At 40.3% G+C, this 24160-nt stretch overlaps 1 protein-coding gene across 1 annotated transcript in view; it reads right to left on the bottom strand.

Moving 5' to 3' along the window:
• Positions 1 to 24160, bottom strand: part of prex2 (phosphatidylinositol-3,4,5-trisphosphate-dependent Rac exchange factor 2) — a 156906-nt gene that overhangs the window by 30991 nt on the left and 101755 nt on the right. Inside the window, exons 26-35 of the mRNA XM_072688847.1 lie at positions 18378 to 18548; positions 17313 to 17407; positions 16710 to 16792; positions 15618 to 15708; positions 12296 to 12424; positions 11991 to 12032; positions 8677 to 8882; positions 5899 to 6001; positions 5221 to 5364; positions 4704 to 4818 (exon numbers count right to left, since the gene is read on the bottom strand). Coding sequence (XP_072544948.1) covers positions 4704 to 4818; positions 5221 to 5364; positions 5899 to 6001; positions 8677 to 8882; positions 11991 to 12032; positions 12296 to 12424; positions 15618 to 15708; positions 16710 to 16792; positions 17313 to 17407; positions 18378 to 18548 — 1179 coding nt within the window. The remainder of the gene's footprint in view (positions 1 to 4703; positions 4819 to 5220; positions 5365 to 5898; positions 6002 to 8676; positions 8883 to 11990; positions 12033 to 12295; positions 12425 to 15617; positions 15709 to 16709; positions 16793 to 17312; positions 17408 to 18377; positions 18549 to 24160) is intronic.

Here is a 24160-nt window from a genome sequence, read left to right as displayed (position 1 = left end):
AAAATCATTTCACCACAGGTTTTATACTGCAGGACTTTGTTTAATTAAGCCTCTTGTTTCCTTGAAAACAGTTTTCATAAATATGAAATTGCTGAACAGCTAGTTACCACCACTTTGGCTTGGCTTGAACACATTTATTGGAATTATTCATATCCTAAAACTTTAAAGGGACCATATGTGAGGGAGGGTGGTTATGTCTTGCATGTAATTACACAACAGACACATGCATTTTAAAGTAGATTCTGAACCACTTAGTGTGCAAAGTGCTAAATACACAGTTGTCTGTTGTCTGTCTGCCTGTCTGACAGTCTCTGGTCGCACCAGCCACAAGCTTGTCTCCAGTGGATCAGTGCAGGATAACAAGGTGCTGGGAGAAAAATCTGACATCGCAGCTGCAGGTCAAGTGCAGTGGAAAGTAGAGGCCAAGCAGACTGGACAAACAACTAACTTCACCTTTATGGAATTTTGCAGACACTCTTATCCTGAGAGACCTTTTATGTTACAGCATCAGGCAACTGTGGTGTTATGACTTTTCATGGTACAGAATGATGTGCAACTGTGGTGTTATGACTTTTCATGGTACAGAACAATGTGCTTGTGTGGGTAACACAAGAGATTAGTACATTCTGAATCACTACGTTTACATCTTAACTATTGAATTACGCACAAATGTATTGGTATCAGACAATTTTCAGCCCAAATATGTGACTGGCCGATAATTTAGCAGACACAAATCTGCAGTTCCTCATTCAGCTGCTCAATGGTAATAGAGCAGTTGGCAAATGGCAAATGGCTCAAATGGCTCACTCACAGTTGCTGAACGCTATTAAAGCCAGTGTAAAAATCTATTCCTAGAGCAGAGAGTCATTTTGTTATGGTAGGATTTGTAGGATGTGTGAAACTCAGTACATCACTCAGCCCAGTACAGTGAGTTTCAGCAGAGCTAGCCAACAAGTTTCACCATTCCAGTTCTGCACAGAAATTCACACTCTCTCTCAGCAAGCATTTGGAAAACAGCGTTTTAAATGTCAAAATTTCATCCTGAGAGAAAATGCACACAGCAATACAAACCCCTGCACAATGATGCATTACTAAGTTTACCCGGATCCAGCCTCGCCCTCGCTGAATGACAATCAGTGATCAGTATCAGTTCCATAAACACAGATTGGTTCATCTCTGTCAAACAATGACAGTTGTGATGGAAATTTCTGTGACACTGTATGGATTATTAGATGGATGATATTGGTCAATACCTGCACCTGTAATTAAGGTGGACATTTAGGACTGTTTCTAAAGTGAAAATACACCATGAATGTAACATTTTATGAGTTACAGAGATCCAGGTAGCTAACTCTTTTAGTTACATGTTAGTTAGATACGAGGCTCGTCTTGCTTACTGCGAGAAACATGCTGGTCAGTGCTTTACTAATGTGTTACTACAGCACTGAATGGCAGGAGAAAGTTTTCTCTTTTTGACTTTTGACTTAACTTGACTCTGTCTCTTTCTCGCTGTCATCTCTTTTGTCAGTCTCTCTCCCTCCATCCTGTATCTCCCTCTCCTTCTCTCCTCCTCATTTGTCCTTCCCAGGGCCAGCGTGAGTTCTCCCCTCACATCTGCTGCTCATTACAGCAGGAGGCTCTTCTGTCAATTCCATTAATTCTGATGGTCCTGAAACTGCTCAGGTCACTCCCTCACTGCCAAGCTGCCGCCTTCAGGATTTGGCTGAATCATGGCACTGTCCGACCTGCCTTCCTGCAGAACTCCACCAACCCCATTGACTCAAACCAAGCAGGTCAGGAAGCTTTAGTGTAGACGCAAAAGGTGACCCTTACTCAGCAAAGATGCTGATCGTAAAACAAATTTACACTAACAAATGTCCGTGAAAGATGCTGAATTTGTGTAAATAAGACAATGCAAAGAATCATGATAAACTATGCAAAGTGGTGTTTTAACAGGCTCAAATTTTAGTACATATAGGTAGCAGTATAATTACAATAATACATTCTCTCCATATCATGAAGCTCTAGATAGTACTACAAACCTGACAGCTTCTATTACACTCAAATGATAGAATATAAGGTCCTGTCAAAGGTGCACAAAAACACTGAGAGTGCTTCCACTAAAGCTGTGGCTGGAATATACCTGATCTATGTCCATGTCAGCTCTTAATTGGACTGCTGACATTTTGAAAGCTGAGAATCTTGTGTTTCTGACTGCCATTCTCACTGAACATGCAGTCAATACCTGAATCTGGAGCTTTCTTTAAATGCCACAATCATCGCTCTGCAAAATAAGCAGCATATTCACAGCGAGTCTCTGAGGTGCGGAGCAGAGAGACTGAGTTATTACAGGAGAACAAGGTGACTTTTCCCCCAGATGCCACGACTCAGCAGAAAATATAATAATGACTCAGCACAGCCCACCGTCTGCTGGAAAGCAGAAACCAAAGCGAGCCAGCTTTTCTTTTAGAAAAAAAAGAAATCTTACGTTGTTCCTATTCATCATATTCAAATGAAAACAACTTGTTTTCCTCTGCTCTTATTTGCCAGGCCAGACATGCTTTGGTTAGCTGAACAAACATATGGCCAGAGTATGCCCATACACCATATGTCAGCATGGCAGATATTTCTTTATGAACACCAACAACAAAACTGACTGGGCTCAGCATGTCGTGACTAATTACACAGAGGTTTTGCATCTTTTACAGTAAAACAAGCAGAAAAGTGGTGTTTAAGCATCTTTAATAATAAATGAAAATGCAGGTAACTTAGTCTTTTAGACTAGCTTTTTGAAACCAGGGGTGGGGTGTAGAATGTAACTTTATGTAACTTTAAGTCCATATCAAATTAATGTGTATGAGGGTCAGGGTTTTATATAAAAAAAAATCAATGCTTTTGTCATTGTTTGACAAAAAGTCAGAATGCAGACTCAAACCAGTGGAAATGGTATGTAAATGTAATTATTTATGTGACATACTATGTAATTATTAGGGCTGTCCTTAAATGTTTCAAATACTTTGATATTTGTTGGTATTCATCCCTCAATTTAATATTCATACGCTTTATCTTACTTCATGGCAATAAAAAGCACACACTACAATAAATTTTACTAGCAGAAGCAAGACTAGTATGTAGAAAATGTAACTAAATTAGTGTGGGTTATGTAGCAGATTATGTAGCAGAAATAATAAATTCCAGGCATCATCTCATCTCAGAGCACAATAAACATCACTTCTTTCCAACATAACTGGATTTTAAGAAAAATCAGACAGAGAACATTTAATGTTTAATCATGGCTGATTTCAGTTCATTTGCGCCATCACTGCTATATACTACATAGCTGCTGCCTACTGGATACTTTTTTTAAACTGAACAAAGAGACATAATCAAATGAATCATATTTTATATACAGTACATGAGGCCCATTTGTGTATGTACCAACAGTCATAATTAATTTTGAAATGAAAATTTTCCAACCAGTTACCCAAGTATTTTGGGTACTCAATCAAAAATCTGAATAATTAATTGAAGCTGGAACAGTGTGGCAATTGAAACCATATGGTAAAATGAAGTATTTCTAAATATTAAAAGGTTCATGTCGAACCACAATCATTCGAAAAATCTCTATTTATGTTAAACTTAATAGCTCAATTTCTGTTCAGTTAAACATCAGTGAAAACTGGAAACACACATGAACAAAGGAGAAACAAGAGCTTAATTAAAGCATGTCTACAAGAAGCTAAAGGATGAGCTAAAGCTTACAACAAATAGGCATCAGGGCCATAGGCTAGTCGCTATAGCTAATGTCCAACAAAAGACACAGTTAGGGCTACAGCTAAGCTAGGGCTAATGGCTAAGCAAAGGTTAAACGTTAACAAGAGGCAAATAAGAGAGAGAAAACAGGTGGTGCATAGCTGAACAGACAGTGGCAGAGAAAGGTGTAGTTACATGGTATTGTAAATGTGGAGATATAGATCATAGATGTTTATGAAGATAAAATGAGCCAGAGGTGTCAGTACTCAAAACTCGGGTGATCACTTGTTTGGGCATTGAATGCTAAAGTCCCGTACTACGCAGGATCTGTTCTGCAGCCGGTAACAATCAACATTTTGGAACCTCATATCATAGTAATAACCATACAGTCTTCATGCAGTCCTTTTTTCAATTCAACAGAATTTTAGCGTTAAGACTTGGAAAAAGAGAGAACTTATTCTCAGATCCCAGCAACACTTTCAGCTCTTTTTAAAGCATGAAGCTCAGAAGCAGTTTGTTCAGAAATACATCAGAATGTCTTGTACCATGTGAGCTGGATGCTGATATCCTGCTTGTCGGGTTTCTCTGATGAAACTGAGATAGGTTCCATTTGAAGCGTCTATCATGGTTAGCGCACACAATCGCTTTTAACAGATCGCCTTGATTAAACTGTGCCTGTCTTTGCGAGTCATTCAAAGCCAGAAATCCAGCTTCAGCTCCGTCACTTGTCTCCAAAATCTACTTTTTAATATAAACCATCATTGATATTCAGATGGCATTTCGTCTCGGATGATGCTGTTTTCCTTTCTGATGCTATTCTTTTTTCCCCCATTTTTTCCCACACTGCTTAGTCACACTGTAATAACCGAGCCACTGAAAGCTGAAGGTCGAACGAGACAGGAGTGAGGTTTGTGTGGAGTGAAAGGACTGTGTGTGAGTTATAATCCTACCTGAGTCTTTTGTAGTACTGTTTGACCTTCTCCAGAGAGGCTGCATTAATCTGGGCCTGATGTTCCTCCACAGAAACACTGTCTCTGTAGTAATAACCCTCCATGCTCTCCAGAGCTGAGGGCAATAACAGAGCAGTCAGCACTGCTGAAAAAAAACACCTACCAACAGTATTCACTCTCAAGCAGTAACGATATGATCAGTATGATCAGAAATGCACCCTCTTCTTATCTCTTTCTCTCTCATTTGTCTCTTTCCTTCACTTTCTCTCTCTCTTTCCTCTCCATTTACACTCTCTGTCTCTCTGTAACATTTTCACTTGCCTTTCTACTCTCATCATTTTCACATTCTTTCTCTTTCTCTACCTCTTCTTGTTCTCTCTCCATCTGCCCCCCCCTTTTTTTTTCTTACAATATCTCTCTATTTCTCCTCACTTTGAATACACCTTTTGGTAGCTACTTTGTTGAATCATGCTCGACTTGACTGTAGAGCTAGCTTTTAACATACACAAAAACACACCTTGAGTGAAGAGGACAGGGTAAATCTTGAAGCCGCCTCCATGTCTCAGTCTCTGGGGCAACTGCTGGAAGTAGAAGCTCTCCAGATAGAAAAAGACTTTCAGAGCCTGCCTCGTACCATCCACCTGGTAGGAAACAGGCATGTCTGCACAACGCACGCACACACACACCCACACACACACACACACACACACACACACAAAACAGAAACTCTCAACACCATCACCATAATTTAAAAAAATGACCCAAAGCTAAACTAAAATAATTTCAACTTAAGTCAAGAACTTGGAAGCACACTGAGGGTGGCCCTCATTTCCAGCATTGCCAAGCAGGTAAATACAGAACACTACAGAAATACAAGGACTACAACTACAATTAAGATCAAATAAACAAGGTGGTTTAAAATGGTTTCACATGTTGATGGTCTCCATATCTAAAAACACACTTTAACAAGTTCTGAAAAAACTGATCGGTAACCAAGTTCATATGGTATAAGAATGTATTTCCTGCAGCCAAAGAGGACATTTTTCATAGTTTTTTTTAATGCTGGATAACTGATCAGTGTCGGTACCAGTACCAGTACCAGTTCTTGAGAAACCACACACATTTCTTCAGTGTACTGTGTACTGTGTGACGGCTTCGCCTGTCTGATGATGCAGACGTGCCGTCCTTCACTCACTTGCGACGAGAGGCTCCCCGTCAAACTGTTTGAAGTAGAAGGTGACCTTCTCTAGGTCCAGCAGAGCCACCTGAGTGTCCTCCAGCATGGCCTGCTCATCCGTCTGAAAGGAGAAAACAGCAATACATCACTACACACGCTCTAACACTCTCAGCTCTGCTGGAGAGGTCTGTGTGTGTGTGTGTGTGTGCAAGGCTTTGTCATGCTTTAAATGGTCTAAGTAGCCACCTAGGGCCCCTAAACCACCAGGAGGCACACAAGTACATAGCTTTAGTTATTTAGTTATTTAGTTATTGCTGAAGCATGTCATGATATTGTCAAAAAATAATGACTTTACTCATACAGGTTTATTTCTTCATATTTATTTTATTTAGTAATCACTTCTTTTATTTATAAATAGCTCATTTAGTAGTGTTTAGATCTTTACTGCATGTACATTTGCAATATATTTATTAACTTGTTTACTGATTAGAATGAACAAAGCATTACTTCTCTCTCATTCTGTCATACAAAATCATTTGCTTGAGTGGATTAGGGCCCCCATGTTTTCAGAAGCTGTGTGTGTGTGTTTTGTATGTATGTTAAAAGTCATTTAAGTTGTAAGCAACATAATACAGGAAGATGACACATAATAATCACCCACTATACTGCAAGCTCTTCACAAGGGGCATTAGTCTTTTACTGAATTAAGCCCACAACACTTCTGAAAGGCTCAACAGTGAAATCTGTTAGAGAATTAAAAAAAACACTGAAAGTCTGAGCACACAAACATGCAACCCACTCCCCTTAACACACACACACACACTCTAATCCACTAGCCCCAATTAGAGTCAGGTACACTGAGCCGAAACCAGAACTCAAAATCAAAAAGACATAAGACACTCTGTCTCTCTCTCTCTCTCTCTCTCTTTCTCTTTCTTTTAGTTAATAATGAGTTAGTCAACTGATATAATAATGAAAGAAAGGCATCAGATTATTAATAACTAAACACACAAAAAGGTATTCATCTATTTCTGTATACACACTGAATACTAACATGGTGTCTGTCTCTTTCTCTCTCCTCTGTCTAAATAAAGCCAGTCATGGCTCAGGATCACAGCTCTTCTCAGTTAAATCTCACTCACTCTGATGCTAAATGCCGGCTCTTCTGCTTCCCAAACATTTCAAAGATTGCTGACAGCCACCCCAGGCTCATTTGGAGGCTCCTCTCAGCGTTTAATTCACCCTGTCCTACCATCCTTTCATGTGGCGGCCCACGAAGCCCAAGAAATTCCTTGCGGGTTAGGCAGTGTAACCTCCTCTACTCTATAGGCCAAGCGGAGAGGTGGAAGGGAGACACCAGCGCGGCGGAGATAAGAGAAAAAAGCTTCTGCTGCTGTGAAGACACATTTACAGCCGAAGAGGCTGCAGGGGTTCTTTTCTACACTCTTCCGACATACTGCTTAATTATTACGTTTGGCCTCCGTGTTAAATGTTTGTAGCAAACTGCCTCTCTGCTGTCGTCGCAATTGAATTCAGGAATAATTGCCAAAAACCTGATGAGAATGGAAAAAAAAAACAACTGTCTTCCAAAATCCTGCCGTTCAGCAGGGAAAAGTTGGTTGTTGGCACTTTTTCAAAGAGATTACACTTAGAAGATACTCTAGAGTATAACTCAGATGGGTCTACTCCCACCCACTTTGTTCACTTGCATTAATAGTCTCAATAGAAAAGTTTAGCTAACAGAATGAGACTCTTTTCCTTATAAAGGGATCCTGAAATGGTATCCAGCTGCCAATAAAACAGGATGCCCTCAAGCCGTCGCATGAGCCTAAGGTCACCATCCCCAAAGCCAAGCATGGACTAGAAGGCTATAACACCCCCAGCAATTGGCTGTGGAGCAGCCTTATAGAACTGCCTTCTCTGAAGTGATGGAGCTCCATCCAATACCTTCGGGATGAGTGGCAGTGGCAGAACTAATCATCCAACATCTTGTGTAAAGTCGTCCCAGAAAAGTACAGGCTGTTACTGCAGCAAAGTCTTGCTTTCAGAAGCAACTCTGGATGAGCGGGGGTCTACAAACTTTTGGACACTAGTTGAAGATCACACAGACATGGGCTGCAGAGGTGAACTAAATCTCTGGCGGAAAGGATAAACTTTGACCACACACAAACACTACTGATCCCCTGGCCCCAATCATGGTCAGGTAAAAACTGAGGTGAAAGCAGGACCAGAAACACAAACACATTAATCCCCCATGATCCCCAGTCTGACCCACACAAGCACAGCCAGTGCAAATTGCAAAACACACAGAGCATGCCACCAGTTCAATAAGGCAATAACACACACACACACACACACACACACACACATACACAATATAAATGAAAGAAGCAATGACTCTGAGAAAGGGAGAGAACCGATGTCTGACTCTGATGAACACACTCAATCAATGTACTTCCATTTTACTGGAAATCCCTAACTTCTGCTTCCACTCCCTGGCCATTTTATTGGAAACCCCTAACTTATGCTTCCACTCACTGGTCATTTTATTGTGAACCCCCTACCTTGTGCTTTTACTAATTGGCCATTTCATTACAAACACCCACCATATGCTTCCACTGACTGACCATTTTATTAGAAACACCTATCCTGTGCTTCCACTCACTGGCTACTTTATAAAAAAAAAACACTAGCTTGTACATTGAGTTCTTTGGTCACTTTTTAAGAAACACATTGTGCTTTCCCAAACTGGACTTTATTAGTGTTCTCTACATGTTAGCACTGAATCACACTCACCAGGTTTGGTGAAAGTAGGGACTGAAAGTGTATGAGGAGACCTGTGGAGGAGATCTGGTCAAGCCAGCGGCGAGCACTCTCCTGCCCTTCACTCTCTCCACTTAGGGTCTGATTCAGTACAGCCAGAAACTGCTCAGAAAAACAACAAACTGCTCCGACCAGACTTTGAGTAAACACCATGTCCCTCCGCAACTGCAACTCCGAGTCTGAGAGAAAGAGAGAGAGAGAAAGAGAGAAAGAAAGCAAAATATGTTCACTTTTAGTCAAAACCTTTAGGACACCCTCAATTGGTTTCGTTGTCCACTGGTGGTGCTGGACTAGAGAGCAGGCAGCAAAGTAAATAATGATAGGTCACTTTACTAATCCAAGAAAAGAATCCAGAAATAAATAAATCCAAATGAAATGCAGCCAGTGTACCACATAGTCACTCACAGAAATAAAGTAACTGACTTGGCTTGTAGAACTTGCTTACAAACAGTGGTGTTTCTGACATACAGCCTGCTGTAATGCTCCGCAGTACTGTATGTGTGCATGACCACGGCAAACTGTAGTCGTACTCCTCATGAATGCAGATGCAGTATATGTAAAACCGGCCTTCCAAGTTTCCTCCACAAGAGTCTTGTGATGGTTTATGAAACTGTCCTCACCGACACCCTGGCTTTGTCCGCAGCTTCTCTAAAGGAAAGATCTGAACTTTTAAGGGTTATAATGGTTTTCAATTGGTAATTGTTAATAAACCCTTTTCTAGCCATCATTAGAGCAGTCCTGATGTGCAATGTTGTATAAATCCAGCCCTAGAGAATGCATTGATACAGTCTATACAGAGGGGTAGTAAAAGCAAAAGCCCCTCATAAAGCTACAGAGGGGTAGTCAGCAAAAGCAGAGACAGTTCAATTGTTCTAAAGAATAGCTGTAAGTTATTATACAATGCCCTTTTTTCCTGAAAAAGCTTTTTTTATAACTGTATAAGATTCACTTTGGTTAACGCAGCAAGGTTTATTACGCCCTAAGGTGTATTATTCAGTAATTATAGGGACTTCTGTACAAACTGGTGGGGCTATTCCTTGGAAATAGAAGTTTAGGTGGTTTAGAAGGTTAAAGACCTGGCAGTTCATTGATCATCTTGATACCATTTCAGGATATGCAATGTACTGGAACTGCTTAAATAGCAAGAACCAAAAACACAGGGATGTTCTGAAACTGGGGTGTAATGATTCAGTATGTAAAGCTAGAATTTGAATCATATTCTTCTATTTAACTTTTGACCTCCTGAAGTCCACTTAAGATTCACTGTTACCTCACCACTTCTCAGGGTCTCATTATTCTTTATAATTAAGCAGGTTGTTTTTGTCACTGTGCCTTTAAGACTGATATAAGTATTTTTGTGTCTAACCCTGTATATAGTTTTTTGCTCTCTGGTTTCATTTCTCTGAGCTTAATTATATTCTTTGGTCATTTCAGGGTTTTTGTGAGTGAATCTAATACGTTTTATCTCTCCTAAATGTCTTCTCTTGCTCTTCCCATGTCCCTTAATTGAAGATTGAAATGAAATTGAATCTAAAAGGCGCTGTAATTGAAATCGATATGCTCTTAATATTTGTTATCCTCTTCTTTGTCTCTGTAACTGAAACTGAGACTTCTTTAACCCCCTAATGTTCCTGTTACTGCAGTGATACCTTTTAAAAGCATATGGTCACAGTAATACATTCAACTCCAACTCCATTTAACAGAAGACCTGAGGTTTGTGTGTGCATGTCAGTAGGATGGGGAGAGAAAGAGAGAAAGAGAGAGAGAGAGCGTTGCAGCCATCGCTGACACAGATGTGCAAATGAACACACACAGTTTGTCTAGTGCCTGTAGAGAAGTACTGCCAATGGACTAGGACTCTCTGGAGCAGATAAAAATGAATCTACTGGCACCATACTTAATGCCAGGTGTGGGCTGGAGCTTTGAGCTGTGGAGCAGTGCAACTGTCTGGAATGACGGTTCGCGCTCCATCCAGTGCTTTTGGGATGAGCTGGGAACGAGGTGGGATGGTGGTCAATCAACATCCTGACCTCAATAAGCCTCTTGCTGCTGAATGCAATAAAATCCTCACAGCAATGCTCCAAAATCTAGTATAGAAAGTCTTCCCTGGACAGTAGAGACAGTTACTCCAACAAAAGCAGGATAAGCTCTTTTTATTTCAAAAGAAACATTGAATGAGGTGTATGCATGAGTTGAACACCAGTGTACTTAATTTTACTTCCCTTTATCACTTAATCATGTTAAGTGACTTAATCTCTCTCTCTCTCTCTCTATATATATATATATATATATATATATATAGAGAGAGAGAGAGAGAGAGATTAAGTCACTTAACATGATTAAGTTGACTTAATCATTGATACAGTCTATACATTGTTGACTTAAGTTGACTTAATCTCTCTCTCTCTCTCTCTCTCTCTATATATATATATATATATATATATATATATATAGAGAGAGAGAGAGAGAGAGAGAGATTAAGTCACTTAACATGATTAAGTGATAAAGGGAAGTAAAATTAAGTATACTGGTGTTCAACTCATGCATAATTCATAACATAAATATGTAATTAACTGCCTCTCTCCCACCTTTTCTCTCCCTCTCTGTAATTCACAAACAAAAGACAGGTCAAAATCTTGAACCTGTAAGCCATTCAGCACACACACACACAAAGCAATAACCCAGCACAGCGATTTAAAAAGAAAAATGGCCCATAAAAACATTACGTAAATCAACTCACTTCAAAATGAGTTCATGAACTCTGCCTCAATTTATCCGTTTTATTTTGCAAACTCTTTGCAAATCGGTTGAGACGATTAAACAGGGCTTTAAAATGAGAAGCACATGGCTGATTTTTCAGACGCAGTAAGTGCAATTTAGAAGAATTCAATTTACTGCCTTCATCGACTACCAGCTAATGAGTCCCTCTGTTTACGAAGCTTAAAAAAGAACGATGCTCCATAAATTGATTTTAAATTATGCTCCTTATGTTCAATGTCCACTATGGGGGTTTACATTCTGACACACCCCTTCTTACATTTCGTTAATTATTTCTCACTCATAGCCCATTAAAACAAGAGGAGACATTCTGCTGCAAGTGCAGGTCTTTAGCTTTACTGTGAATGTAGGTAGGGAAGAGGAGATGTTTATTGTAGTATGATCTGCAGCATGTAAGTTTGAATGTAATTAAGCATTAAGTCATTCTAAAACGCTGTATGTAACAATATTTAGGGACAAAGACAACATTATTAACACTGAAAGAAAATGGAAACAAAGTCAGTACATACCTGCATACTGAAGTAAGACTAAGAGTAGCCTTGTCTTCACCTCTAAAACACACACACACACACACACACACACACACACACACAAACACACACACACACACACACACACACACACACACACACAAATACAATCATGTGAAGGCATTCGCAAGGCTGATGCAGGAGCAGGTCTTGTTTAACTATTTTCTACAGAACAAGGAACGCACAGAACCTAAATGCCCTTCTACACTTTTGCTTCATATGTGTCTGACCGAGTGTGTGTGTGTGTGTGTGTGTGTGAGCGTGTGTCTGGATGTGGTCCTTACCTTCTACAGCCTTGCTGAGTGTGTGTGTAAGTGTGTGTACGCTGCTCGGCAGGTTCCAGGGGTCGTGTTTGATGTGAAGCCGCAGCTTCTTTGTGCAGTTCAGCTTCGGTTCCAGGTCCAAGAGGAACTCTGTTCAAAACATAATCACAAACACACACACACATGTTGATTAAGGGGAAAGACACACAAACAGCTGCTGTCAGGATATAGGATAATATACCTATTTTAACAAAAGCATAGAAACGTCTTAAAAAAACAATGTATGCTGTTTGAGTTAAAGTGGGGATTTGATTGCATTTAGCCATGGGAGTGTTAGTAAGGTCAGTTCCACTGCCCCGTAGCTCAATGTTGGGTTATGTTAATATCATATAATATCATATATTGGCAAAACTTTTCTACAGGAACTAGATAAGCTGTGTGTGAATTTGTACATATGTGCAAGCAATGGGTGCAACATATAGTAGCTGAATTCATTCAGCAAAAGGGGTGTCCACAAACATTTGGACACACAGTGTATTTTGGATATTGATGTTAATATTAGGGTTAGGTTTAGTTAGAGTATGTATATGAAACATAAATATACAGGTACTTACATTTAAATAATAAATAATAAAAAATTTGACCCAATGTTCTTTAAAGGGACAAACACACACACACACACATAACCTCATAGTGATTGCCTTTGGCCCTCTTTCCTTATGGCAGATGGCAAAGGCAACACAAGGCATCAACAGTTCTTCACACGAGTAAAACGGTGTGATGCTGTGATGAGAGAGGATAAAGTCACACACTCACACACACACACACACGCCTATCCGTTTCCTTTACAGTTCATGGAATGGAATGGATACTGATGAATTAGGCTTTGATTTATGGCTCAAATTATGTAACGATTTATGTCGGGGTTTTTTCAGATAGACGGTTAATCTACTGCAGAAAGACTTACTTAGCACAAGCAATGCCGCAAGAGATCCTTTAATAGAGTCTCTATTAATATATAGATATCTATATATATATATATATATGTGTGTGTGTGTGTGTGTGTGTGTGTGTGTGTGTGTGTGTGTGTGAAACATACTGGAACAGCAGTCACAGCAAATACAACCCCCCAGAACTTTGTTTGTTCTGCAGTCAGAATGAGATTTTAATCAGTGTCATATTAAGCACGTCCCTCTGATAGACTATTCCAACCCAATCAGGGCTACAGAAACTATGATGATTATGCTGCAAAAACTGAACAGTGTGTTAAAAATGCTTGAATTAATGTCTAATATTGTGCCTGGGTCCTACATCACAGATAGAAAAAAAAAATTGCGACATGGTTTTCGTCCTATAAACAACATCATATAACACACTCCAGGCAAACAGTTATGTTTGGCTCTTGTGGTACACACATACACACACATCGAAAGCCCTTTCTTCATCTCCTCGCATTCACAGGCACACACAGAAACATGCCACACAGACCGATGGCCTGAAACACAGGCGTGAAAGCAGCCCCAGTTTGTGTGAGAGTGTGGAGGGGGGATTAGGACATTTTAAACAATGGGGATTACACGCTAATCCATTACTCCTCAGAGCATGGCCACTGACTGAGGAAAAGTTTGCAGAAGCAGCAAGGATTAGAGAAATCCTGGAGATCTAGCTGGACCACACACACACACATACACAAAGGCTTTTCAGACCTCTTACTTTTGCCCCTTAGGACACAGCACCTACAGTACGTTGATCAGAAAGGAATGGTGTAATTTTATAGGTGTTTTTTTCTGTTTGTCATTAGGAGGACTTCACAGGACTAAAAGGATCTGCTGGAACAGATCGGTGCCAGATACCACAGATAACACCTTCAGAGGTCTTGCAGAGTAAGCTGTAATGGAGGTAGCATGCAGTGGACCAACAGCAGATGGCCATAATGTTTTGGCTCAAACACATGAATAAAATGAAGTCTACCTTAAACAACAGTACTTCACTGGACACTTTGCAGTGACAGGCTATAACTGTGTGTGATACTGATCTGACCGTTGATTTGGACATATCAGACAATTTGGTCCACTTGGTTTTATGACTGATTTGTGTATTTCATCACTGTCCTAAAACCTTTTTTTTTTGCTTGTTTGTAGATAGAGGGCTATAAAGCCCTGCAGCACTGAGCTGTGGAGCAGTGGAAATGCTTCCATGGCTAAATGCCAACAAATCTTTACAGCAATGTTCCAAAATCTAATGTAAGTCTGTTACTGCATGAAAGGAAACTCCCTATTATTACTCTTGATATCAAAAACAACTCTGGAGGAACATGTGTCTACAAACTTTGGACATACAGTATAACAGACGGTCATGCAGTGTCAGAAAGCACATAATTCAGTCTAGTAGAGATGACTGAACAGTATGATGTAAATTTAGTACTTGTCAGCTACATTAGCCTTGTAGTATCAGTGTGAAACAAAAGAAGCAAACTTCAGACACCAAACTTGTCTTAGCTCATCAAGTAAACTTTTGGGCTCAAAATATCACTTTAGGTCTCGACTGCTTCAGGTGGAAGACAGACACAGAGCCCCCAAATGTCTACAATTACTGACCCAGAGAGAAGAATAGAGATGTTCAGCTCTGTGACAAATCCCCCTTCCACAGACACAGACACACACACACACACACACACACACACACACACAGACACACACAGCTGGAGGAAGCTCCTTTACACAGGAAGTGCATGATTCCTGCAGTGATCCGCTAAAAAGGCGAGCTGAATTTGGACACAGTTCAAATTTAACTAAATAAAACACCTCCTTCCCTCTCACACACTCACATATATGCACACACACACACACTTCACTTCACAGGCGAAGAATGTGCATGCCAAAAGGTGAAGTGTGTTAAGCAAAAAAATGGAGGAAGGGCCAAAGCAATTCTCCGCTGCTGAGTAGTAAATTCCTTTTCTTTATTTTCACGTGAGAAAAGTGTGGGAGAACAAGAAAAATGGGACAATACTCCAATGAGCACATCAGCAGGTCCCACGCTAACCTGCCCACTCACATTTCAGTGAACAAATCACCAAATACACAATTAGTAAAAGGCCAAGTTTAATTGCTCACATTTGGCTGACGTCTCCCCACTCTTTCTGTGGAGCTTTCTGTGTGCTGACATGTTTCTTTTATTTTTGTTATTTATTCTATAAAAGAAGCTCCATGCTTCCCTTATTGTTAAATGCACTGTGATAGTTTCTGGGCAAGCTCATTCAGAGTACAGATCTGATCAATAAGTGCATCAAATAATGTTATGCTGAATGTTGAACTTAGGGTCCCCTCTAGGGTACTTTCTTTACCTTGTAGTCCTCGTCCTGGAGTGAAGCATTTTGTCTGTTCAAAGGCCCGAGTTACTGACACCCCCTTCAGAAGGCCTGTGATGGACTCCACCTGCAAAACACATCAGATTTACTACTTAATCATACAGAAACAGCTTTCTACAGACAATAAAGTGTAATAAAGTCAACATAAATTACCATTGTCATGGGAACATTGAGTACTGCCTCTTTAAATAAAAGTAATCAAGTTGCAGCCAGCCTCTGCATGCATGACAAGAACTACACTTAATAGATGTGTCCTGATCCAGGTCTGGATCCAGTGGATCAGGATCAGGGCCAATACATGCACTTTTTAACGTATCGGCCTGATCTTAAGCCTGATCCAGGCCTGATCATTTGTTATTTCTTTCTACTAGTTCAGCACCCTTTGGTGTCCTCTAGGCATCACCAATGGACATTGTCCAATAGTAATGGGAGCTGAATAATTAGGGAGGTCAGCCAGGCTGTATTATATACATTTAATATCTTATATATTATAAGATATTAAACACACTATAAGAATGTACATTTTAAAACAGTATGCTACCAAACTGATAAAATTACTAAACAGTTAATTAGCAGCACATTTTACCTAAACTGAGAGGCTGGATAATTTACAGAAACATAGATCAGATCAAATCATTATAAGCAGATACTCAGCAAAAAGGTACTGAGATCAGATATATCACAAAAATAGACGAGTGAATGGATCTCTAGCTCTCTCTGCAAAAGTTATGGGACACCTGTATTAAAAACAGTATTCAAAAGAGTTTGCTTTGTTACAGTAACTGTCTCTACTGTCCAGGAAAGGCTTTATACTAGATTTTGAAACATTGCTGTGAGGATTTAGTAAGGCCAGCATTAGTAACCACCCCATCTTATCCCCAGTTAATTGATGACAAGTACTGAAAAAAAAGGCTAATAACTGACTAATTGCCTGTATCCTCTTGCAGCCTACAGCCATTCAGTACAAATATAATAAATGCACATGACAGCAAAAAGCAACCAATAACACATGCAGGTCCGAACCAGGTTCCAGTGTGTTTTGAGTGTATGACCCTACATCATACACACCTGGCTGAACAGATGCTCCAGGAAGCTGTGGAGCTTCTTCTGCTTGTCGTGAGATATCCACATGCTCGCTGGCATCTCATCTCCTTTATGTGCATGTGTGTGTGTAAAGATACAGAGAGAGTGGGGAACATCAGAGGGCTTGATTAGGACAAAAAAGGCAGACGCTGATGCTTCATTACCCTAATGAAGCACAACGGCGGGGTTACAACAGTGACACTTCACACACACTCTCCATGCACACACTCAGTGCTCTCAGCCCCACCGCCTCCAGTTCACCCGCTGCTTAGCAATTAGCATGTAATGGCTATCAATTTGACATCAGGCGCATTTTGGCGGCTCGGTAATTCAGACAGGCTGACGGGGCTGAAGCACAGAGGATCACACAGATTAAACCTAAAAGACTCTGAGGTATTTCATTAACGTTTAAAACGACAGTACACTTTTCTCATGTATTTGGTTGTGCTGAATAAAGAAATGACATATAGCATGTGCAGTGTGTGTGTGTATACTTGCTATTATGTAAATGTGTATATACTGTATATGTATGTGTGTGCATTTTGCAAGTGTGTACATTTGCTATAGATGTGTATTAATGTGTGTTACCTGAGTCCATTTCGTCACTGTGGACGTATGAGCTGCAGTGGCTGCTGCAGATGCTGGTGAATGAAGCTATGGAGTTTCTGTTACTGTTACAGTCACTGCAAACACACCCCAACAACAGCACAACATTAGCACCAGTTTGTTACACACAGCAACACAGTTATAGCAGTTACAGTTACTGTTACATCATCAGCAGTGGGTCGTGGTTACTGATACAGTCAGTACTACCACACGTAGCAGTGTGTTACAGTCATGGTTAAACAATGCAAAACAGTGCTAAAACAATCGGCAGTGTATTATATTCACTGTTACAGCCAGAATGTTACAGCCACTGCTAACACGATCAGCAATGTTACACACACTGTGACATGTTACAGTCACTAACACAATTAGCAGTATTATAGTCACTGTTACAGTTACCGTTTCAGTCACTGCTGACGCAATCAGTGTGTTACAGTCATGTGTTACAGACGTTGTTACAGTCACTGAACACAATCAGAAGTGTGATACAGTCATGTGTTACAGCTACTGTTACAATTACTGTTACAGTCACAACTGACACAATCAGCCATGTGTTACAGCCACTGTTACGATTACTGTTACAGTCACAGCTGACACAATCAGCCATGTGTTACAGCCACTTTTACAGTCACTGAACACAATCAGCAGTGTCATACAGCCACAGTTCCTATTACTGTTACAGTCACAGCTGACAAGATCAGTCATGTGTAACTGCCACTGTTACAGTCACTGAACACAATCAGCAGTGTGTTATGGTCACTATGATAATTACTGTTACAGTTATTGTTTGTCACTGGACATTATCAGCAGTGTATTACAGTTCCTGTTACAATTACTGTTACAGTCCCTGAATGCAATCAGCAGTGTGTTACAGCCACTGTTACTATTACTGTTACAGTCACCGCTGACACAATCATCAGTGTGTTACAGTTATGCATTCATTGTTCATTTCAAGGTAAAGGGAAGGTTCCTTTTATCTTTATCTATACCACTTTGCGGAAAGGTGGCTAAAGTAAACAGATGTGTGGTTTTAGGATTGCCTGTAACCTGTATGAGTCCCGATTGCTGATGGTGTCGTGCCCTGAGTCCTCTTGCTCTTCTCCCGTGTTGAAACACACTCTTCTCCGCTCTGGCTTCTCCCCATCACACTCTGCACTGATCACACCCTCCGCCTTCAACTCACTACCGTTGCTGGGGTGAGTGATAGAGGAAAGCAAACTGAGAAAAAGAGAGAGAGAGAGAGAGAGAGAGAGAGAACATTGCTATGTAAACACTGTCATTGCATCAGAATTACTGTCTCTAATGACACGCACAGACATTAAACAGGCTCTCTGTTGGCTCACACAGCATCCGCATCTCCTCCAGCACCTCCACCAGCTCTGTAAAGTTTGTACTCTATAAAACCCATGTCTCTGCTGTTTGTGGAAGACGGGCTGGTGCCCTAATGTCATCAAGATGTGTGTGCGGAGCCGAGCACACGCCAAACAAAACCAGAACCTGTTTGTGTTTGACTTCCGGACCGACTTCAGGAGGCTGGAGGTCGTCAAAATATTAATAACTTCAAACACGCACCAGCAGCTGAGTCAACTATCAGGATTTCGGCACAAAACTCAGCCCTTCTCGCTGAGAAACGTTTTCACAAGGATTTCGACTATGGAGACCGCTAACGTGCAGGGTTTTTTTTTCAGTTACAGGAACACATGGGGGCATTTATGTCGTGTTTTTAATGACTCAACACTTCTGAACTGTGAGTGCATACCTCCACGCACGCACTAAGTTGTCACGTCTTGCTCAACTTTTTCACTTCTAATTGCTTAGGCACGCTTTTTCCATTGTCTAATGCTCCAAACAATCTCCGATCAGCTGTAACTAAGTCCATCTGGGGGGTAAACAGAAAAGCTTGTAACTAGGCAAGCAGGATAAACACAGATGAGGAACTCCAGTGGCCTCGTTCATCTCTTATGAGAGTGTAAGCTAAAACAGAACAGGGTAGAGTAAGAAGATCATCATGTGAACAAATGTGTTTGGTGTGATGGACATCATAAGCTAATAAACCACATAAGTAAATTGCAATCAGTGTTTAACAGACTTTATGATATCAGTTAGCAGGCCTGTAGAAACATTGTATTTTGGCTCCTTAACAACCGCCGGTTAAGTCACTGGTGCAGAATAGGTAGGACATGGTGCAATAGTGCAAGGACAATAGACAAAACACAGGACAGGGGTCACAGACAGTACAAGATCAGACAATAAATACAACAAATACAAATGTAAGAAGAGTAAAACAAGGAGTTCAGGAGTGTATGCTGAGGTAGACCACTCTGTTGTTGTAAACAGCATCGTAACAGCTTGTACATAAATGGGTGTACGGTACATATATATATGTACCGTACAGCAGCTAGTGTTCAGGTGTACCGTACATGTACACTAGCTATAGCAGCTAGTGTTCAGGTGAGAGAAAATTACACAGCTTATGTACAGAGAAGAAGTTCCAGTTAGATGCAAATAACACACAGTCCCTGAGCTAGAGGAGTTCAGTGTGGGCATGATGAGTAGCAATCAGTGAATTGCCAATCCGAACACAGCTATAACATTATAATCATAGACAGGTGAAGTGAATTAGGCCCATAATATACTTCGCTAGGATTTTCGCCCATAGTTGCAGTCAAAAATGTGTCTCAACGCATTTCACAACATGTGCGAGTGCGAGCTGCACTACCGCAGGGGGTGCTACAGCACCAGCCAAGTTGTCTTGTGCCCATGATGTGCTTTTTTCCAGTGAACGGTCACGGACCAGTATTGATTTTGAGTTTTAACCACCATAGTACCGTAAAAATACAATTTGGGTCTGTGCAGCAGTAAGTGTTGGTCTTGCATTGGCATTTGCATTTGCATACTTGAATTGCCTATGTTTCTGGCCTAACATTTATTATCTGATTACAATGGCACCTGTCAATAGATGGGATACACATATTAGGCAGCAAGTGAACAGTCAGTTAAAAGCATGAACCATGGGCAAGCATAATTTTTGACAGAGCCATATTGTAATGTGTCAGATCTCCACAACATCAGGAAGGTCTTGTGGGGTGTACCAAATATGCAATTGTCAGTCCCTACCCCAAAATATGCTATTTTTGCAACTTAGATTCTATAAACGGATAGTGAAGGAAAATTAATTTGCAGCACACTTTTATTTAAAATAAAAGTAAGAAAGCTCAGTTGAAAGCTCAGTCAGCTCTTTAAGAAGAAGGTTTGCCCAGCTTGTGGCTGGAGGCCATCAAAGCCAGGAAGGAGGGAATAAAGATGAGAGGATTTGAGCTTCTCTTTCAGAAAAACTCAGCACACGGCTGTCTACACACTGCTGACCTCAATCTCACACATCCTGAGGGATTCGTACTGACCTATATGCTGCTGTAGTGCTTTTACCTCTGATTGGTGATTTTGCTCTTTATTGATGGGTCATTCCTTAAAAAAAGGCGCCCTCATCTGCTGAAGCCTTGCATTGAAAACAGAAATGGGCTAATAAGAGATTCTCAAACTTCATTTTCAGTATCATTTTCAGCCCTGTTGTTTTCTTTCTCCTGTACAGGGTCCGTCAAGCGTTAAGTGTCCACCCCGTTACACTAAAACAGACTGAGAAAACAGTTTCTAATGATTTACTTCTGCAATGTCTTAGAGAAGTTGTAAAATCAACTAATTTTGTAAGGTCTAACTTGAAAGCTTTGTGGCCAATTTAGCCTGAAATATTCAACACTGTCACTTTAACCTCTGCCATAAGTTCATGTTGTGTATTAGGTGTATCAGGGCCTGTTTACACCTGGCTTTAACATGCGTTTTGTATATGAACAGTATCTGGATCTACTTTGATCAGATTCTGTTTACACTAGTCATTACAATGCATCCTTAATGTGACCAGATGATATTTTGCTTTCCTGAGAAAAAAGAGAAAAAAGCACATCAGCGTTACATAATTTCCATAAACAACAAATTTGTCATCAAAACTGTTCTGCTCTGGGTAACTGTGAACAGATACAGGAAAGATGGGGGTTCTACAATAAGGTGGAACAATAGCTGGTTCTTGCATTCCTGGAACATTTATTTTAGAAAATGCAAAAGACAATTTAAACTGCAAGATCTGTTTCTGACCACCGCCGAATGTGGTTTGAGTAATCTGATCATAATCCAACCACAATGAGTCTTAGGGGTGTTTACACCTGGCTTTTCATGTGGACAAGTAGAATCTGAATGTGATCCGATCACCATAAACGCTGTTATTACCAGGTGTAAACAGGCTCTTAGTGTATTGGAGCTCCCATTGCCATTTGCAAATAAATATAAAATGGTTAATGTGGAGGGGAAATCTGTTTTTGGGTAAGAGTGATATGTAACTGAAGCTATGGGAAGCAAAAAGCAATGTTAGTCACACATTTTGGGCTGTGATTAAGATTACAGTTAGACTGAGTATAAGAATTATGGTTGGAGAAGTAAAGCCTTTAATTAGCCTAAAGTAAAAAGAAATTATATATCGTTTTTAATTTATATAGACTATAAGACTATTAATCTCTCTCATTCACTCATTATCTGATGTACCCTTTTTATCTGCTTGTCCTGGTCACAGTGGGTGTGAAGCAGGAATACACCTTCCTTATCCACATTTGGATGCAATTCAAAATGCTACAGAAATGGGTTAGTGAGGATGCTAAAAGAGCCTCCAAATGGAAGCATACTGCAGCTAGATGCTTGACAGGATGCATTTGTGAGCGAGCGGGAGAAAACTTGGCACATGAGGGAAGCTGTTCACGTCAACCATGTGCACCCTGTCCTGGGACAGAGACAAAAGTTCAAATGTCCCTGCTTTTAAAACACGGGCCTCCAGGAATTCTCGGAGCGCGCTTATATAACCAGCACTTAGCTTTCTAAACCCAAAAGGAGTTCTCCTGAGCAAAAATGATTGGGCTCCTCTCTTTGAGACAGAATGGATTAACAGAGAGACTTGTTCTTTCTCCCAGAGCAGCAGTTTGTTACACGTTTTCATAACCTGCACAACCTCAACCTTGTCCTCACTATTAATTATTAAGGCCTTTAATGTGCCGCAATGTCTTAATCTGAGTATTTGCATGGCAGCTTCAAACATAATCTTTAAACATGCCAGTTTTAATAATCTGCATCAGTAATGTTTACATTCTCACATTGTGGCAGAGCTCAATCAGCTTTCAGTTAAGGCTTGGTAATGCTTAAGCTTGCATCTTTTTTGCAGATAGATATCTTTTAAAGCTGTCTGTTAATCTGTCCTGACAAATCCAATTCAGTACCTGCTTTAACCCTTATCTTGTCTAATCTAACGTGATTTCTCAATGCTGGTGTGGCATTTATATGGCCATAAATGTGGTATAACCAAGACAAAAAACTTATTCCAACTTCTTTAGCGTTCTTTTTTCTTACTATGGCTTTCGGACTGATATACTCTAGGCTATATATATATATATATATGTCCTTTGTTCTACTTTGCTCAATCATTCAAAATGCAGGTTATGCCTGGTTCACACTATATGATTTTAGCCCAGATTTTCGAGTCACAGGCTGTTTTGTTGTAAAGATCGCTGACAAAAGCCTCAGATGGGAGGCAAATCGGGATTTGCTCTGCTCTGGCTCGGTTACTACGTGTGAACTGCTAAAAGACGTGATCTGAGAGCTCGCTGAGTGACTGCGTATGCCTCGCTAGCCCCCAATAAATATAAAAGTTTAATCACTGGACCTCTCGGTGACTCTAAATCCAGTAGTGTAAAAAAATTTGTTGTTACTGGATTTTAGTGCAATGACTTGCTATAGCCAATGACAACACAAGAAACAGGCTGAGGAGAAAGCGGGGGGTGTAGTTATACATGCATGTCTTTATCCACCCGAATTGACAATTCGTCATTCAGTGTGTCCAGTGTGTGCCCAGTACATCATAAGAGTGGTTCTGGTAGACATTCCGGCACCATATGAAGACGTTCCCACTTACAGGTCAAAAAGGTCAGTGCGTGTGAGGGTCATAGGAGTGACACCTATTTATGGGGTTCATAAAGATGACCATCTGTTAAAAAAATACACGTCTGTTTATAGCCCTCTTTGCCTCTTTTTATAGACATGGGTACCATAAGACAATGACATTGAACGATCGCAGAATAAACACCTCATCTCTAGCCTCCTGACTCTTCTTCCTGTCTCAAGAAATCAACTATACAACAACTGGCCCAGTTGGCAGGATCAGTGATCAACGCTGATCAGTTGTGTAGTGTACAAACCGCAACCACTAAAGGTTTCCAGATTTCAAGACAATAAGTTGTGTAGTGTGGTGTGCACGATGATGTCGTGTAGTGTGCACATGACATTAAACTCCTTATACTGTCCTTATTAGTGGGAGGAGATAAACTGCCTTATGATTAATAACCAGATTCATTTCTGAACATGGGATTCATTTTTTTATCAACCCACTTTAGTGGATGCTAAATGCTAGCATTGTTATCCCTAGGTTGATTAATACCATATTTTCCTTTAAAGTTAAATACTGTGACATTCTTCCTTACTTAAGATAATGGAAAAGGCTCAAGCTATCAATTATCCTCTGTTTAACTGACTCTTGAATGCAAGTACTATTATGCAAATAATTAATTCCCTAGATGGTTCTTTGTATTAAGATTTGTGTGTGTGTTAACTATGTATGTCCCTCACTCATCGTTTTTTCTAAAATCAAGGGTATAAAAATGTAGTACATTTTAGTAACTGTCTCTACTGTCCAGCTAAGGCCTTCAACTATATGTTGCAATACTCTGAGGCCTTTATTGAGA

This window comes from Salminus brasiliensis, chromosome 1 (assembly GCF_030463535.1).
Source record: "Salminus brasiliensis chromosome 1, fSalBra1.hap2, whole genome shotgun sequence".
Taxonomy (NCBI): Eukaryota; Metazoa; Chordata; class Actinopteri; order Characiformes; family Bryconidae; genus Salminus; species Salminus brasiliensis.
The sequence above is the reverse complement of the archived record's forward strand: the minus strand, read 5'-3'. Positions and strand labels throughout refer to the sequence as shown.